We start from the raw sequence: 16,125 nt of genomic DNA on the forward strand, positions 1-16,125 counted from the left end.
TGGGAGTTTGGATAGGGAGGAGTTTGGATGTGGAGTTTGGATATGGAGGAGTTTGGATATGGAGTTTGGATATGAAGGAGTTTGGATATGGAGGAGTTTGGATATGGAGTTTGGATATGAAGGAGTTTGGATATGGAGGAGTTTGGATATGGAGTTTGGATAGGGAGGAGTTTGGATGTGGAGTTTGGATATGGAGGAGTTTGGATATGGAGTTTGGATATGAAGGAGTTTGGATATGGAGGAGTTTGGATATGGAGTTTGGGATGTGGAGCAGTTTGGGATGTGATGTGGAGCAGTTTGGGATGTGATGTAGAGCAGTTTCCTGGGCATGTGATGTGGAGCAGTTTGTTTAGGATGTAGAGCAGTTTGGGATGTGATGTGGAGCAGTTTGGGGATGTGGAGCAGTTTGGGATGTGATGTGGAGCAGTTTGGGGATGTGATGTGGAGCAGTTTGGGATGTGATGTGGAGCAGTTTGGGGATGTGGAGCAGTTTGGGATGTGATGTGGAGCAGTTTGAGATGTGATGTGGAGCAGTTTGGGATGTGATGTGGAGCAGTTTGGGGATGTGGAGCAGTTTGAGATGTGATGTGGAGCAGTTTGGGATGTGATGTGGAGCAGTTTGTTTGGGATGTGGAGCAGTTTGGGATGTGATGTGGAGCAGTTTGGGGATGTGATGTGGAGCAGTTTGTTTGGGATGTGGAGCAGTTTGGGATGTGGAGCAGTTTGGGGATGTGATGTGGAGCAGTTTCCTGGGCATGTGATGTGGAGCAGTTTGTTTAGGATGTAGAGCAGTTTCCTGGGGATGTGACGTGGAGCAGTTTGTTTGGGATGTGGAGTTTTGCAAAACCCTCGCTCTCTCCTCCGTCCCACAGCTCCTTTCAAGTTGTGGTTTGAGGGGAGGGAAGGAGGAGGGGAGACAAAGGGAGAGGAGAGCTCTGAGTTCAGACTCTGCATTTACTGGTAATTTTCCTTTGGTTTTAGGGCACTGGGCCGGCAGGGAAGGAGAACAGTTGATTTGACCTTTCCCCTGGCCAGAGGCTGCCTGCTCAGAGGCTGCCTCAGGAAAGGGAGAAAGGATGAAAAATCCACCTGCTTGCCCTGAGTACCCCACAAACCCCAAAAACAAAGCAGGCAAAGGGAGTGAGGACAGAAATCGGAGCACCTCTCACCGCAGAGGGGAAACTGAGGCACAGAGGGGCAGAGTGGCTTGCCCAGGCTTGCCCAAGGAAGGTGCAGCGGGGAATTGAGCTTTGTTCTCATGAAGTTCACAGCTTGCCAGAGCCTTTTTTTTTTTTTTTTTTTTCTGTTTCAAAGAGGAACTTGGAATTTATGAGCCAAATAATTCGTTGGTCAGGAGGAAGGGGGGGGATGGTAAAAATTATCATATGGCCTCAGAGGCCTCCCAGGCACCAAAACAGGCAGGAGGCAGCACAGAACTGAAGGTAAAACTGGATGGTGATGTTCAAAAATAAAACATGAATTGTCACGTACCCAAGCAGCTCCCTCGGCTGTGCTGAGGGTGACAGCCCTGACAGAGACACCTGACAGAGAAGGGGAGATTAGAGCCTCCCACAGCCCCAGTCTTTGGGAGAGCTGGATCAACAAATGAAAGCTGAGTCAGATGGGATAGGAACGTTTTGAGGGTCTGGATGTCAGGTGAGCCAGAGGAGGAGGTTACCCATTAACCGAGGCTGATAAGGCTCAGATTGCCCAGTCACCCATTTACTGCTCATTGCCTGTGGGAATTTCATGCTCCAGACTCCCTTCTCTCCCCGCCCAGAGGGCAAGAGTTCAGCCAAGCTCCTGCTCCAACCCTCACGCTGGTTTTATTCTCCACTTGCAGCAGAGCTGAGCAAGCCAGGGGAGGATTGAAGATCCCAAAACTGGAGGGTCCCCTCTTCTTCTCAAGGTGCTCAATTTCCCCCCAGTGCTGTGCTGGGTGCAGCCTCCTGGCTCCAGGGGACCCTGGGTGCAGAGGAGCTGTGGGATGAACAGGCTGGGGGTGATAAAGGCTGCAGGTCTGGCCCTGGGAGATAAACACACATCCCTTTCTCACTTGTGGCCAGAGCCTGCCCAAAAACCCACCTTAAATGAAAACCACAGTGGTTTTTTCTGGGATGGGATGGGAATTCTTGCAGGGAGAGGGAATGATGTGTCTGCCCAGTGTCCCACTCCTGGGGATGCTGGGGACAGGGAGACCACCCTGACCTCTCTCCACAGCTTTAATCCCACTGAGCTGCCTTTGTACAAATATTCTCCCTGTGGTTTGTCAGCACAGATAACTCGGGGATGGGTTATAAATGGGGAGACTGAGACAGAAAGATAAAACCCTGTGGCTTCCCAGCAGTGTTTGGTGGGAGGAGGATGAGATCCCAGCTCTGGATGCTGAGGGTGGCCTGTCCCTGCTGGGATGGCTGTGGAGCAAACTGGCACGTTCCACTTCCATGTGGAACACATCCCAATTTTTCCTGGCTGAATTCAGGCACAGCAATTCCCTAAAGAGCATCAGGTTGATTTTTCAGAGAGGATGAATCCCTCCCCATCCCATTTGCACATGGATTAGCGTTTAGCTGTAGTCCTAGACTTAAACCTCATTCTAGTTCTTCTCGAACTGAGAAATGAATCATTCCCTGAAGGCTCCAATGACTTCAGCTGCAGTCAGTGGTGCCCAGAGCACAGAACACATGGTTTTGGTTAAACAAAAGCCATACATACTTTTTGGGACTTGTAATAGAAGCACCCACCCAGGAAACGAGCAGGAAGTTTTTCTCCTCGAAATCCCATTTCAGCTTCATTAATTGTGGCACAGCCAGGCTGAATAACTCCCCATGTCAGGAGCCAACCAGGTGGCCGTGGCTTGTCCTGCCATGAGCACAGCCACCAAGGAGGAGCTGCTTCCCAAATACCCACATCCAGAGCGGATTAGCTGTGATCCCCCTCATCCAGCTGAATGCAAGGAGCCTTCCTGCCCTCCTCCCAGGCCGGGGGCGCTCAGAGCTCCTTGGCGTGGTGGAAGCACTGAGCACTTTGTTTGCTGAGCGGTATTTCTATCATGCCTTGGTGCTGGGTGCATTTTTCAGGCTATCTCCTGCAGATTTTCCCTGCCTTCAGGCACTTACGAAAGCAAACCCAAACCTGCTTTTCTACACCCTCCGATGAGTCACCGGGGAGGTGACAGGAAGGTTACTCACAGGAATTCAGTTCAGTACTAGCAAAACATTAACGAGAGAGAGTTCTCTGTCCCAGAATCCTGATTCTGGAACGATTTGGGTCGGAAGAGACCTGGAAAAGCTCTTCTGGAGACCCTTTAGGTACTGGAAGGGGTTTTGAAGTCTCTGGTTCCTGTCCTTCCTAAAGCTCCTCTACTGCTCCATTCCAACACTGCCACCACAGCTCCACCATCCCAGTAAAACCAAACTTTTCTTGGAATCTCAGTAAAGTCGCTTTTCTTGAAATTATTTTTTCTCACACACACTCCCCTGATTGCGTGCGGCACCAGAGCCGTTTGTGTAAGAGCAGAAAGTCCAAAGATTTAACTTTTACGGTTTTTTTTCCATTTCACCTCGAGTTCTCTCCAGCCAAAAAGAAAAAAAAAACCAAAAAAAAACCCCAAAAAACCCCAAAACTAAACCAAACCAAACAAAAAAAAAAAAAAACAAAAACAAACAAACAAACAAAAAAAACCCCAAAAAACCAAAAAAACCCAAAACAAACAACAACAACAACAAAAAAAAAACCAAAAAAAAAAAAAAACAAAAAAACAAAAAAAAACCGAAAAAACACCACACAATGGAAAAATACCAACTACGAGAACTTCCCAGCTCTGGGGTCAGATGGCGACTTTTTTGCAAGGCTGCCGTGCCTTTGCGCCTTGAACCTCACCGGAACCCCACGGGATTATCCACTTAACACCCTTTTGTCAGAGCACAAAACCCCGCGGCTCTGCTCTCTCCAGTCCGGTGAGTGATCGGGAAAAAATGCAGGAGTTTAAGCAACACCCGGAGAAATCATTCCCGAGAGCGCCTGTGCGGTTCGGCTGTTTCGAAACTTCTTTGGTCGCTTGAGCGGTGAGCGAAAATAACGAGTGGCTAAAAACTGAAAAGAAGGGGAACAGCGAAAGCCAATTCGGCTTCTCGGGCAAACCAAACCGCACACGAGAGTTTAAGCGGTTTTCGATGGAACGAACACGCCAAGTTCGCAGACCAGCGCTGGGTGGGACAGCCCCAGGTCTCAGCCCCTTCGTGCGCCTCGTCCCGCCCAGTCCTATAAAGGCTCAGGCTCGGCACCATTGATTCATTTTCCTCGGCGGCCTGGGGAGAGGCGGTTGTCCCAGAGTGGCGTCCGGACCTTGCCCTCTCCGTTCCTTCTCCGTGCCCGCTCCGTGCCCTCTCCGTTCCTTCTCCGTGCCCTCTCCGTGCCCGCTCCGTTCCCTCTCCTTTCCCTCTCCGTTACCTCTCCGTGCCCGCTCCGTTCCCTCTCCTTTCCCTCTTCGTGCCCGCTCCGTTCCCTCTCCGTTCCCCCTCCGTTCCCTCTCCGTGCCCGCCGTGAGGAGAAGGGCGCTCCGCTCACCATGCGCTGGCCCCGACGGGGCCGGCTCTGGCCGGCCCTGCTGCTGCTGCTGCTGCTGCTGCTCACGGTCAGTGGGGACGGGGCTCGTGGGGCTGTGGGGACCCTCCGGGAGCGCGGCCGGTGGGGGTCCGGACCCCTGTCGGGGCTGCGCGGTGCTGTCGCGACATGCCCAGACTTGCCGCGCTGTCGAGGGGCTCGGAGCGGCAGAGTGGGACGGGGTGCGGGTGGGAAGGGGGCATGGGGGTGTCCGGGGGGCTGCCCTGGTGAGGCTCGGCCGAGCGGCGGGGGCTGTGTGGACGGGGGGTGCCCCTGGATGGAGGTGAGAGGGGTGGGGTTGCTTGCGGAGAGCGGCGAATGGGCCGCGCCTTTACCTGCGATTGCGGTGGAAGGGCTCGTGTGAGTCGGGGAAACTGAGGCACGGAGGGGCTCAGCTGCTCCGGGGGCCGTGGGGGGGGCTGGGCCGCTCACCAGGTCTGGAGGCGACGGGGAAAACGGGGCCGGTGGGGCTCACCTGGCCCGGGGGATGGACGCGTGGAGGCCATGGGGCCAGAGGGGTTCGGATGGGCAGGGGAAGAACAGGGGGGTTCGGATGGGCCGGCGGACCGGGGGGGTTCGGATGGACAGGCAGACCCGGGGGGTTCGGATGGACAGGCGGACCAGAGGGGTTCGGATGGGTCGGCGAGGACGAGGAGGGTTCGGATGGGCCGGCAGACGAGGGGCGTTCGGATGGACAGGCGGACCAGGGGGGTTCGGATGGACAGGCGGACCAGGGGGGTTCAGATGGGTCGGCGAGGACGAGGAGGGTTCGGGTGGGCCGGCAGACGAGGGGGGTTCGGATGGGCCGGCGGACCCGGGGGGTTCGGACGGACAGGCGGAGCAGGGGCGTTCGGATGGACAGGCGGACCAGGGGGGTTCGGATGGGCCGGCAGACGAGGGGCGTTCGGATGGACAGGCGGACCCGGGGGGTTCGGACGGACAGGCGGACCCGGGGCTTCACCTGGGCACGGCACAGCGGGTTCGGGGTACCGGGAGGACGCGAGGCTGCGGCCGGGAGTGGGGTGGGGGGGAATGCCAGAGCTTGGACGGGGAATTTTTTCGGTGGGAAAAGCGATCTCAGCCTCCCGGCTCCGAGCACATGGCGCCGGGGGGACTGTGACGGTGATAAAAGGCGGCAAACTGGACCTGACTCTGACTGCCGAGGAGGGAAGGGGATTTTCGCTCCCAAGCCGTGTTTGTCATTCCGTGCTGGCATCTGGTGACAGCGCCTACACCCCTTTGGGATGTTTTAACACAAGGAATGCTCCCGGAGCAGGAATGCAACTTGCCCAAACGATGTCCAAACCCTCAGCGCAGGGATTTAGGACACAAAATTCCACCTGGGCATATCATATTTCCCCGTGGACTGGATGTTGTAGAGCTGGAGAATACCTGAACTCTGTTGTCACTTGAAGTCAGGAGGATCCTGAGTTTTATCCCAGAGATCCTGCCCTGACTTGTATGCCAGGGCTGGCCTGTAACTCACGGCAGTGGAGGAGCACATGAGCGCTGCTCCCAGGCTGGAATTACATCAGCGCTGCCCCAAACAGGTTTTCAGAGAGAGCTTCTCATCCAATTAATTCCCTACATTGCTCAGCAGAGTTTATTTAGACTGGCCTGGTAAAGTCAAGCCTTAAACCCACTGCCTAAGGGCACTCTGGTAAAGGCCTCAGGGATTTTTTAATTTTTTTATCCCATTTTTCGTACGAGGGATGGGGAGCTGCTCGGTGGTGATTCACATGGCATGGTCCGATATTGCGTCATGTCCTCTCTCTTGCCTCATGGCTGGACACAGGCCATTTCTGAGGATGGAGCTCACATTCTGCTGGCTTTGCGGGAATTCCAGGGGGAAATCCCACCCTGTGTCCTTGGAGCAGGTGACTCAGGTGCCTGCCTGGCACCGCTTTTATCCCGGTTTTCTTGCTGCCTTCAGAGGCTCTGGGTGTGTTTCATCCTCTTTCATCTCCTGCAGCCAGGGCTGCAGGATCCAACTCCTTTTGGGATCACCTCCGGAGAAAAAGAAATCGGGGATGGAAGCAGGGGAAGTTCAAAGTTTGATGCTTTCCCGAGCTTTTTCTCCAGACTTGATCCCCCAAAGAGGAAGAGCTGATGAAGGGTTCCTGTGCCTCTAATTCTTCTGCCTCCAGTTGTTTACTGTGGGTGAAAACTCCTCAAACCCACCGTGCTGGGTTCTCCAACTGACAGTTTGGTCAGGGATGGCAGCAGGGTGCTGCGGGCTGATAACCTTATCGTGCACGTGTTGTGTTCTCTGTAAATGTGAAAAACGCCAATCTCTTGGTTTTGGAATTTTAAAAGTTTAATAGTAATAAAATGGTTATAAAAACAGTAATACAATTAGAGTGATAATAATTTGGACAATTTGAATTAGGACAATATGAGACAATAGAGACAAAGTTATGGACAGTCCAGGTACCTTTTTCTGGGCAGCACAAGCCCGAAAAAGGACCCACGTTAACAAAGGATCAAGCCTTAAAAACAATAACCTGTTGCTTATTCATACACGTCATTCATGATGCATAAATTCCATTCGAACACAGGATTGTTTCTGGTCATCGTCATCTTCTTTCTCTTAATCCTTAATGGTGGCGTCTTCGAGGCGGGAAGAAGTTCGTTTCTTCTGATAAGAGGGCAATAAATTCTTTTTCTCTGAAAGATTCAGGTGTCCTGTGGCTGCTATTTTGCTTCAAGTCCTTTCTTTAAAAAAAGTATCTTACTATCTTTTCTTTAAAAAGAACTATTTTTTCTTTTAAAAAACTCTCCCATAGCACAGTTTCTATTTTAACATTTTTTATAACCTAAAACTATATTGAACACAGTACTTAAGAGAATTAACATAGCATTACTTTCTAACACAATGCATATAATATTCATTATAATATTTGCGAAAAGCCAATCATAAAATACGCATTTTTCACAGTAAAGAAATGAAATCCTGTGGCTGAGGGGCCCTCCCAAACTGCAGAAAATGCTGTGGTGTCGCTATGATCACCCTCACAGCATGGCAGAGTTCGGGTGGGGAAGAAATGTGGATTTTTTTTTCCCCATGGAAGGGGGACAAATTGTCCCTTCACCAGAATGGGTGAAGCTGTTGTGGCTGGAGCTCCTCAAGTGGATAAAAGATTTTACAAACTTGCAGCCGTTCCTAGCTGGAGAAAAGGGGAGCAAAGGCAGATCCAGTAGAGCCAGAAGGTGTTGGAGGGACATGGATTTGATCCCTCTGAGTCAGGGTCAGGAGCTGGCCCCGTTCCTGGCCAGGGCTCGGGGGTTCTGTGGCCTGGTCGTGGTGGGTGTTTGTCCTTGCCATGGCCCTGATGCCTTAAGTTTTAGCTTTCATATTTTTCAGATTCTGCGCTGCCTAGGTGTGCAGCTCTGAGCTTCATATTCAGTGTGGTGAGCTCTCTCCACAGAGCAGCTAGACAAAACAATTCCTTTTCTAGCCTGGGGCCAAGGACAACCGATACAAGTTGCAGGCCCAAAAGCATAAACAATGGTGAACTGAGAGAAAAACAGGAAGGATGGGACTTTTTAACGTAAAGATATAATTGGACAATTAACTCCACTATGCTAATGGACCAAAACTTATAAAAGTGAGAGACCTCGTGGCTGGCCGTCCATTTTGTGACCATTTTGCTCCATCTTGGGTGCAGCCCTGGCTGGGCTCTTGTGTTGCCCAAGGTGGATCCATTGAGGAGATCCTTTTTATAAATAATAAAATATAAAAATAAAAATAAAATAATAATAATAAAAATAAAATAAAAAAATATAATCCTTGCTTTATTTTTCTTGTGGGATCTCAGCACATCGTTCCCGATGTCCAGAGATGCCAGGAGAACCCTTGGGGGTCTCGAAAATCCTGGAATGTTGCCAAGAGTGTTTGGTGGCTTGATTTTGATCCATCCACAGAAGTAACAAGAGTTTGAGGACAAGAGAATCACTTTAGAGTAAAAGGTGTAAAAGAGACACATTTAGAGGGTGAGATATAAACTTTAAGGTTTTTGGTACAGGGGGGTTATGGAGACAAGATGGAGGGATCAGGGCGTGTCTTGTCCTTCTTCTTTCTTCTTCTTGTCCTCCATCTCCTGTGGTGATGTTGGCACTTGGGGATTGGTTTATGGTGAAGGTGCACTTGCTAACATGGGTGAAAAGCTGGGAAATAAAGGTAAATATTGTGTACGTAGATTTTAGTATAAAAAGACATGACCGCCCCGTGGGTGGTCAGAGAGTGCCTGTGACTGCTTGCAGATCAGACCTCTGTTGGGCAGACAGAAAATTTTGTAGATAAGAAACAATAAACAATCAGAAGACCGAAAAGCTGAAGAGTCCAGACTCGTCCTTAGAAACGCGCGCCACCCAAGAACCACCCTACCCATGTCGGGGCACAGACAGACAGACAGACAGACCCGACATTTTCTGTCCAGCCTCTGCTCTAGGCCGGCCTTCCCAAGGCACGGGCCTGGCTGGTGTCACCATCACGCAGCCCCGTGACCATTCCTGACCTGCCGGAGCCACTTCTGCCTTTTCCTGTGGCGGGAAGCTCCGGAGGAGGAGTTTGCAAACTCCATTGTTTTGCTGTTCTAGGCAGCTTCTGACTCATGGCAGAGATATTTGCTTTAACTTCACCCTTCGTGTTGGGGAGGGGATGGGAGGGAAGTGTCTCCTGCAGCCCGTGAGGCTGTGACATGTTTGTCCCTGCCGCCCCAGTGAGCTAGGGGCAGCTTTATACCCATGGATATGCAGCTTTTTATCCATGGATATCCATGGAGCAGCTCTGTGCTGGCTCAGAGGCCGATGGGGTTGTCCCCATTGGGGACACTGAGGTGCCCAAAAGCCCCCAAAGCCTAAGGGGACAAACGGCCATTCCTGCTGAGCATCGACCCTGAGGCGCCGCCTTCCAGCCTTGACACGGGGCTGTTTCCTGCCACAAACCCTCCCTCTTCCCGGCTCTCCCCTTCCACTGGGGCTCTTGGTGCACTCAGAAACTGGGGCAGGAAAGGGTCCTTCTCAGAAATTGGGGAAGAAAAGGGTCGTTCTCAGAAATTGGGGGAGGAAAAGGGTCTTTCTCAGAAATTGGGGAGGAAAGGGTCATTCTCAGAAATTGGGAAGAAAAGGGGTCGTTAGCGACTCTTTGCCCAGCTGATAACCTGGCAGGCAGAATTCCCCTGCAAACCTCCAGATCTCTTCTTGGCTTTGCCAAGGAAAAACTGGTCCTGTTTTGTGGGGAGTGCCTTTGGCTGAGGTGGCTCTGAGCCATCCCAAAGCTCCTCTCCTGCTTCACTGGGCACAGCAACTCTCACCTTGCTCTTTCTCCCCTTGCCCAATGGATTGGGGTGGTTTTTAACCCGAGGTTTTCTGTACTTTTTAACAGGCAGCCCCTTGGGAAGCCAGTGCTGTCACCCTGAGGAAGAGGGACAGCTTTGATTCCCTGGATCTAGTCTGGAGAGGGGAAGATGATTACTACAGGAAAAGCAATGGTGTCTATTGCAAGAAGTGCCCTGCAGGTGAGATGGTCTCAGCACTGATCCCACCTCTGCAGCCTCTCCGTGCTCCTGTTCCTGTCCTCGCTCCTCCTGAGGGGCAGCAGCGCTCCAGCTCTGCCCTGCTCCACTGTCATGGATCTAAGCACTCATTTTGGGAATATTTTCCTTTTCTTGGCTCATTTGCCTCTGAGCTTCGCTGGTGGTGGAATCACAGAATCCTTCAGGTTGGAAAAGCCCTCCAAGGCCACCAAATCCAACCTGTGCCCACTCCCCACCTTGTCACTGAGTGCCATGTCCAGCCCTTCCTGGGGCACCTCCAGGGATGGGCACTGCAACCCTCCCTGGGCAGTGCCAAGGCCTGAGCCCCCTTTCCATGGGGAAATTCCTGCTGTGCCCACCCTGAGCTGCCCTGGCCCAGCCTGAGGCCGTTCCCTCTGCTCCTGTCCCTGTTCCCTGGAGCACAGCCCGACCCCCCTGGCTGTGCCCTCCTGGCAGGAGCTGTGCAGAGCCACAAGGGCCCCCTGAGCCTCCTTTGCTCCAGGCTGAGCCCCTGCCCAGCTCCCTCAGCCTCTCCTGGGGCTCCAGACCCTGCCCAGCTCCCTCAGCCTCTCCTGGGGCTCCAGCCCCTTCCCTGTGTGTTCAGAGTTTCCCTTTCTCTTCAGGCACCTACCTTACCAAGGAGTGTGAGGAGCAGGGAGGCTCCAGCACGTGTGAGCCCTGTGGACTCGGGGAATACATGGAATATCCCAACGCCTTCCTGTCGTGCCAGGAGTGCTCCAAGTGCAGGGAAGGTACGAGCTGGGGGGAGCAGGGCTGGTGGCTCAGGCTGGGCCCAGCTGAGCTCCCTCAGAGCTCAGTGTCACCTGCAGTGTCCCCAGAGAGTGGCTGGGGCTGCCACATCTGTTAAAGGCCGCATCCCTCATGCAAAGCTTGGGCTGAGACTCCACACAGAGCAGGAGGATGAGGCTCCCAGCAGCACTGGCAGCTGCTGGTGGAGTTTGATCCAGGCACTGCTTTTCCCTTGTGGGGCAGGAAAAGGTGGCACTCAACAGCAGGGAGGGACCTGGTCCTGCCCGGGGCTGGGAGAGGAGGAGCCAGGGTGGAGCTGTGTCCCCTCTGTCCCACAGATCAGGTGGAGCTGAGTCCCTGCCAGCCCCAGAGGAACACGGTGTGTGCCTGCAGGAACGGCACCTTCTGCCCCCCGGAGCACCCCTGTGAGATGTGCCAGAAGTGCAAGCCCAGGTGGGTCTGGGGCCGTGGTGGCTCCTGTGGGGTTTGTGCTGCTGAGCCACAGCTGCTGAGCCCGCCCTGTGTCCCCTCTCCCAGGTGTCCCGAGGACCAAGTGATGCTGAAACCCTGCACGCCTTACAGTGACCTCCAGTGCGGTCCTAACACGGCCACGTTCCCCTCCTGTGAGTGGGGCAGCTGGGGGAGGCTGAGGGGTGGGGTGGGAGCTGCTGCTGAGGCTGAAGCAGGAGCAGCTGCTCATACCTTGTTTTATCTGCTTCAGACCTCATGGGCAGCATCATTGCAGGGATGGTTGTGATAGTTGGGATCATGAGTGGGATTGCTTTCTGCTGCTGCAAACGCCACTGCAGCTCCTCAGGTGAGTGCACAGGACCCCTGGAGCACCCACCTTGGCCAGGGGCTCTAAACTGGTGTGGGCTGGGTGGGAAGAGAGACCCCAGGAGCACCCACCTGGTGTGGGCTGGGTGGGAACGGAAACCCCAGGAGCACCCACCTGGTGTGGGCTGGGTGGGGAGACCCCAGGAGCACCCACCTGGTGTGGGCAGAGTGGGAAGAGAAACCCGGGGCACACCCACCTGGTGTGGGCTGGGTGGGAAGAGAGACCTTGGGAACACCCACCTGGTGTGGGCAGAGGGACCCCAGGAGCACCCACCTGGTGTGGGCAGAGTGGGAACAGAGAGCCCAGGAACACCCACTTGGTGTGGGCAGAGTGGGAACAGAGAGCCCAGGAACACCCACCTGGTGTGGGCAGAGTGGGAAGAGGGTCCTGCCTGAGGGAAGTGGGATCACAGCGCTCTTTCCATCTTCCAGGGAGATCCTCGAGCCAGAAGCCCTATGAAATTGTGAGTTCCTGGGATGGCAGGGGGGAATGGCTCTGTTTGTGGGCTGGGGTAATGTCCCCCGTTCCCTCTGCTCCCCACTTGGCCAGCAGCTTCTGGAAAGGCTGGAGGAGCAGAGGGATGAGTTTCATCCAGATGGGAAGGCTGGAGGAGCAGGGGATGAGTTTCATCCGGATGGGAAGGTTGGAGGAGCAGGGGATGAGTCTCACCCAGCAGTTCCTGGTAGGCCAGAGGAGCAGGGGATGAGTTTCATCCGGTTGGAAAGGCTGGAGGAGCAGGGGATGAGTCTCACCCAGCAGTTCCTGGGAAGGTTGGAGGAGCAGAGGGATGAGTCTCACCCAGCAGTTTCTGGTAGGCCAGAGGAGCAGGGGATGAGTTTCATCTGGTTGGAAAGGCTGGAGGAGCAGGGGATGAGTCTCACCCAGAAGTTTCTGGAAGGCTGGAGGAGCAGGGGATGAGTCTCACCCAGCAGTTCTGGGAACGCTGGAGGAGCAGGGGATGAGTCTCACCCAGCAGTTCCTGGGAAGGCTGGAGGAGCAGGGGATGAGTTTCATCCGGTTGGAAAGGCTGGAGGAGCAGGGGATGAGTCTCACCCAGAAGTTTCTGGAAGGCTGGAGGAGCAGGGGATGAGTCTCACCCAGCAGTTCCTGGGAAGGTTGGAGGAGCAGGGGATGAGTCTCACCCAGCAGTTTCTGGTAGGCCAGAGGAGCAGGGGATGAATTTCATCCGGTTGGAAAGGCTGGAGGAGCAGGGGATGAGTCTCACCCAGCAGTTCCTGGGAAGGCTGGAGGATCAGGGGACGAGGGTCATCCCTGCAGGGCTGTGGTAGAACTGGGCCAAGCAGAGGAGGCTCTCTGGTGGTGCTCTGGGTGCTTCCAGCCCCCTCCTCAGTGCCATTGACACTTTCCTGGTGGCAGTGCTGGCACATCCAGGATCCACAGTGGAGATCCCAGGGTAGGGGTGGGCTGTGCTCGCCCAGAGCTCCTCCAAGCTCAGGATCCATGCCCTGGGATCCATGGAAGGTTCCTGCCTTCCCAAACCACCACAGTTTGTGTTTCTCCCTTGCCGCTGAACTCCAGTTTCAGAAGCTGCTGTGGTGCAAGACAGAGGACGTGGGGACAGGTGACAACAACCCCAACAAGCAGCAGACAGAGAGGGAAAGGGCACCAGAGAGACAGGTACGTGAGTGGCACCCCCTGCCCCAGCGTGCCAGGCCAAGATCTGAACATCCTGGGGGGCTTCCAGGGCTGGGCTGCTCAGGGAGATGGTGAAGGGTCTCTTTGTGGGGTCAGGATGGCAAAATCTGCTCGTGGCAGTCGAGAGAGTCCTCGGAGGATTTAACGCTGATGCTGAGCAAACACAGCTCTGGTCTCCCCATCTCAGGGGCTGCTGCCATTGCAGAGAGGAAACATGGATGTCCTGGGCATGGGTGTGATCAGACATGGATGTCCTGGGGCTGATCAGACATGGATGTCCTGGGGCTGGGTGTGATCAGACATGAATGTCCCAGGGCTGATCAGACATGGATGTCCTGGGGCTGATCAGACATGGATGTCCTGGGCATGGGTGTGATCAGACATAGATGTCCTGGGCATGGGTAGTGATCTCCTGCCCCAACAGCCCTGGGACAGAGGGAGAGGGTCTCCAATCCCCATTAGTCACACATTGCTGCTGGGGCTTGGTGGGTGCTGTAGGACACTGTCATCGCAGCAGTGACATTGTCATTGCAGGTGATGCTGCCAAGTCAGAGAGAGAGACCCTGCAGGACTCTGGTTCCAGCACCAGGGACTGATCCCAGTCGAGGTGAGTGCTGGGGCCCAGGGGAAATGCTGGGGCTGGGATTGCTGTCCCTGCTGCCCGTGCTCTGAGCTGTCCCTTTGCCCCTCCAGCGCTGCAGAGCTGCTTTTACACCTTTGGGCAGAAGGTGCCCAAAGCCTACTGGAAGAGATTTGGCCGCAGCCTGAACCTGGAGGACAATGACATCACCATGGACCAGTCCCTGGATGAATTTTACAACATGATGTGCAGGTGGCAGAACAAGGAGGGCTTCAAGGCCTCTGTGAACACCCTGCTGGAGACCCTGGTGCGCCTCAGCCTCAGGGGGGTGGCAGAGGCCCTCAGTGAGGCGCTGGTCCAGGAGGGACATTTTCAGTACGAAACGAGCTGAAGGAGCAGGGCACACGCTCTGCACATGTGAAAGACTCAGAACAGTTGGCTTGTAGCCGTTTGTAGCTGTCCTGTGCTCCTCTGCTTTTGAAGCCATCACGAGTTCAGCTGAGCCAGGAGGAGCTGGTCCTCATGTGAAGCACAAGCCTCAGGCTCCTCTCTGCTGGAGTTACAGGTTCGATGTTCTCGTGGAATCCAAGCTGGTTTCTTGATTTCACTGGGTCAACACCAAGAGATTTAAATAATTTCAATCTGCCTTGGACCAGCTATCTTGGAAGTATTGGTACTACCCAGATTTCTTTGGGTGCAGAGAAGGGTTTTTGGCAAACCCGGTGCTTTTGAACTGGATCAACCTTGATTTTCAAAGGATTCCTGGCATCAAGAAATGGCTTCTGCTTCTAGAACATCTCTAAGTAAGCTTCATTCTGCATGCTTGGTGGTTCTGCAAGCTCAGCTGGGGTCTTGGGCTGCTGTTGGTGACCTAAATTTTTAGGTTTTGTTTTTGGATTTTGTTTTGTTTTTATTTTTGTTTTTTGTTTACATGGTTCTGCTTGTTCTTAGGAGCCAGTTTAAAACTGCACTTGGAGGGGACAGAGGGAATGATTGATTTGCACAATGGACACTGGGGTTGCCTGGGGAAAGGGACAATGCAGGGGTCACCCAGCCCAGCCCCCTGCCAGGACCAAGGACATCTTCCTCCCCATGAGGCTGCTCCAAGCCCCGTCCAGCCTGACCTTGAGTGATTGCCAGGATGGGGCAGCTTATCTGGGCAGCCTTTACTCAGCCCTTATTTTGAAGGGCTTTTTTGTATAATCTAATATAATGTGAATTTCATTTGGTTTAAAGCTATTCCCATGTCCTGGCACTCCAGGCCCCTGTGCAGCTCTCCTGGAGCCCTTTTAGGTACTGGAAGGGGCTTGAAGGTGTCCCAGAGCCTTCTCTTCTCCAGGCTGGACAATCCCAGCTATTCCAGCCTGGCTCCAGAGGGGTTCCAGCCCTCGGACCAGCTCCGTGGCCTCCTCTGGATTTGCTCCAGGACTTCCACATCCTTGTGGAGGCCCCGGAGCTGCAGGTGGGGTCTCCCCAGAGCTGAGGAGAAGGGGAAAATCCAGGTTAGCCCCATGGCCGTGGGGTGGCTCTGCTGTCCCTCAGCGTGGAGGGGTGAATGCACAGAGTGTGTGTGTGACTGTGATACCTCCTGCCCATCCCAGGGCAACTTCTCAAGCACTGCACCTCACACAGAGTTCAGGGACAACCTAGCTGAGAAAACAGCTGGGAAAACTACTGCTTTACTTGAGCTGCCACCCCAGCCCAACCCAGTACATTACATGTATGGTGGGAGGGTGCTGAGCACCCTCCCTGCTGCTCCCATTCCCCCACCCTCCAATAAGACAAGCAGAACTTTTGTACGTATTTATTTAGTAATCGTAAACTTTACATATATTAACTTAAAAGCTTTATAAAAATATTGTTTTTGTTATGCATGGTTGTGTGTTTTATACAGAGCTCTGGCCCAGCCAGTCTGCGTCTCCAGTTTTTTACATTTCTGTTTATGAAGGTTTAATTTAAAAAAAAAAAAAATCTTCCTGATTTTCTCGTCTGGTTTGATTTGTTTTCCCCCCAGAACTCTGGTGAGGGGTCTCAATGGCCACCAAGGTCCAGGGTCCCAGTGGACACCAGTTGCTCCACGTGGCACTGAGGACTCAGCCCATGGAATTAATGCTCAGCCACCCCACCAGGAATGGTCCCCACCAGTCCCCAAGGGTCCT

The 16,125-nt window shown here is 53.8% G+C and overlaps 1 protein-coding gene across 2 annotated transcripts; it reads left to right on the top strand.

Annotated features, from left to right (window-relative positions):
• The first annotated feature begins 4,291 nt into the window (after positions 1–4,291).
• TNFRSF10B (TNF receptor superfamily member 10b) lies at positions 4,292–15,946 on the top strand. Of its 2 annotated transcripts, XM_054650531.2 has the most exons (10): positions 4,293–4,636; positions 9,992–10,124; positions 10,766–10,894; positions 11,231–11,345; positions 11,430–11,515; positions 11,614–11,709; positions 12,162–12,193; positions 13,270–13,368; positions 13,921–13,993; positions 14,080–15,946. In XM_054650531.2, the coding sequence occupies exons 1-10, from the start codon at positions 4,571–4,573 to the stop codon at positions 14,355–14,357; spliced, it is 1,107 nt and encodes a 368-aa protein (XP_054506506.2). In that variant the 5' UTR covers positions 4,293–4,570; the 3' UTR covers positions 14,358–15,946. The 2 variants fall into 2 exon arrangements, with proteins under 2 accessions (XP_054506507.2, XP_054506506.2); XM_054650532.2 differs by lacking the exon at positions 13,270–13,368 and having other exon boundaries at positions 4,292–4,636.
• Positions 15,947–16,125: the final 179 nt, after the last annotated feature.

The sequence above is a fragment of the Agelaius phoeniceus genome, chromosome 30 (genome assembly GCF_051311805.1).
Source record: "Agelaius phoeniceus isolate bAgePho1 chromosome 30, bAgePho1.hap1, whole genome shotgun sequence".
Classification (NCBI taxonomy): Eukaryota; Metazoa; Chordata; class Aves; order Passeriformes; family Icteridae; genus Agelaius; species Agelaius phoeniceus.

What these genes read in the sequence shown, in the direction of transcription:
- TNFRSF10B (XM_054650531.2), top strand. Translation starts at nt 4,571, where the DNA reads ATGCGCTGGCCCCGACGGGGCCGGCTCTGGCCGGCCCTGCTGCTGCTG. An exon ending in GTGCTCCAAGTGCAGGGAAG is followed by an intron (nt 10,895 to 11,230) that starts GTACGAGCTGGG and finishes TCTGTCCCACAG; the next exon opens with ATCAGGTGGAGCTGAGTCCC. An exon ending in CACGGCCACGTTCCCCTCCT is followed by an intron (nt 11,516 to 11,613) that starts GTGAGTGGGGCA and finishes TATCTGCTTCAG; the next exon opens with ACCTCATGGGCAGCATCATT.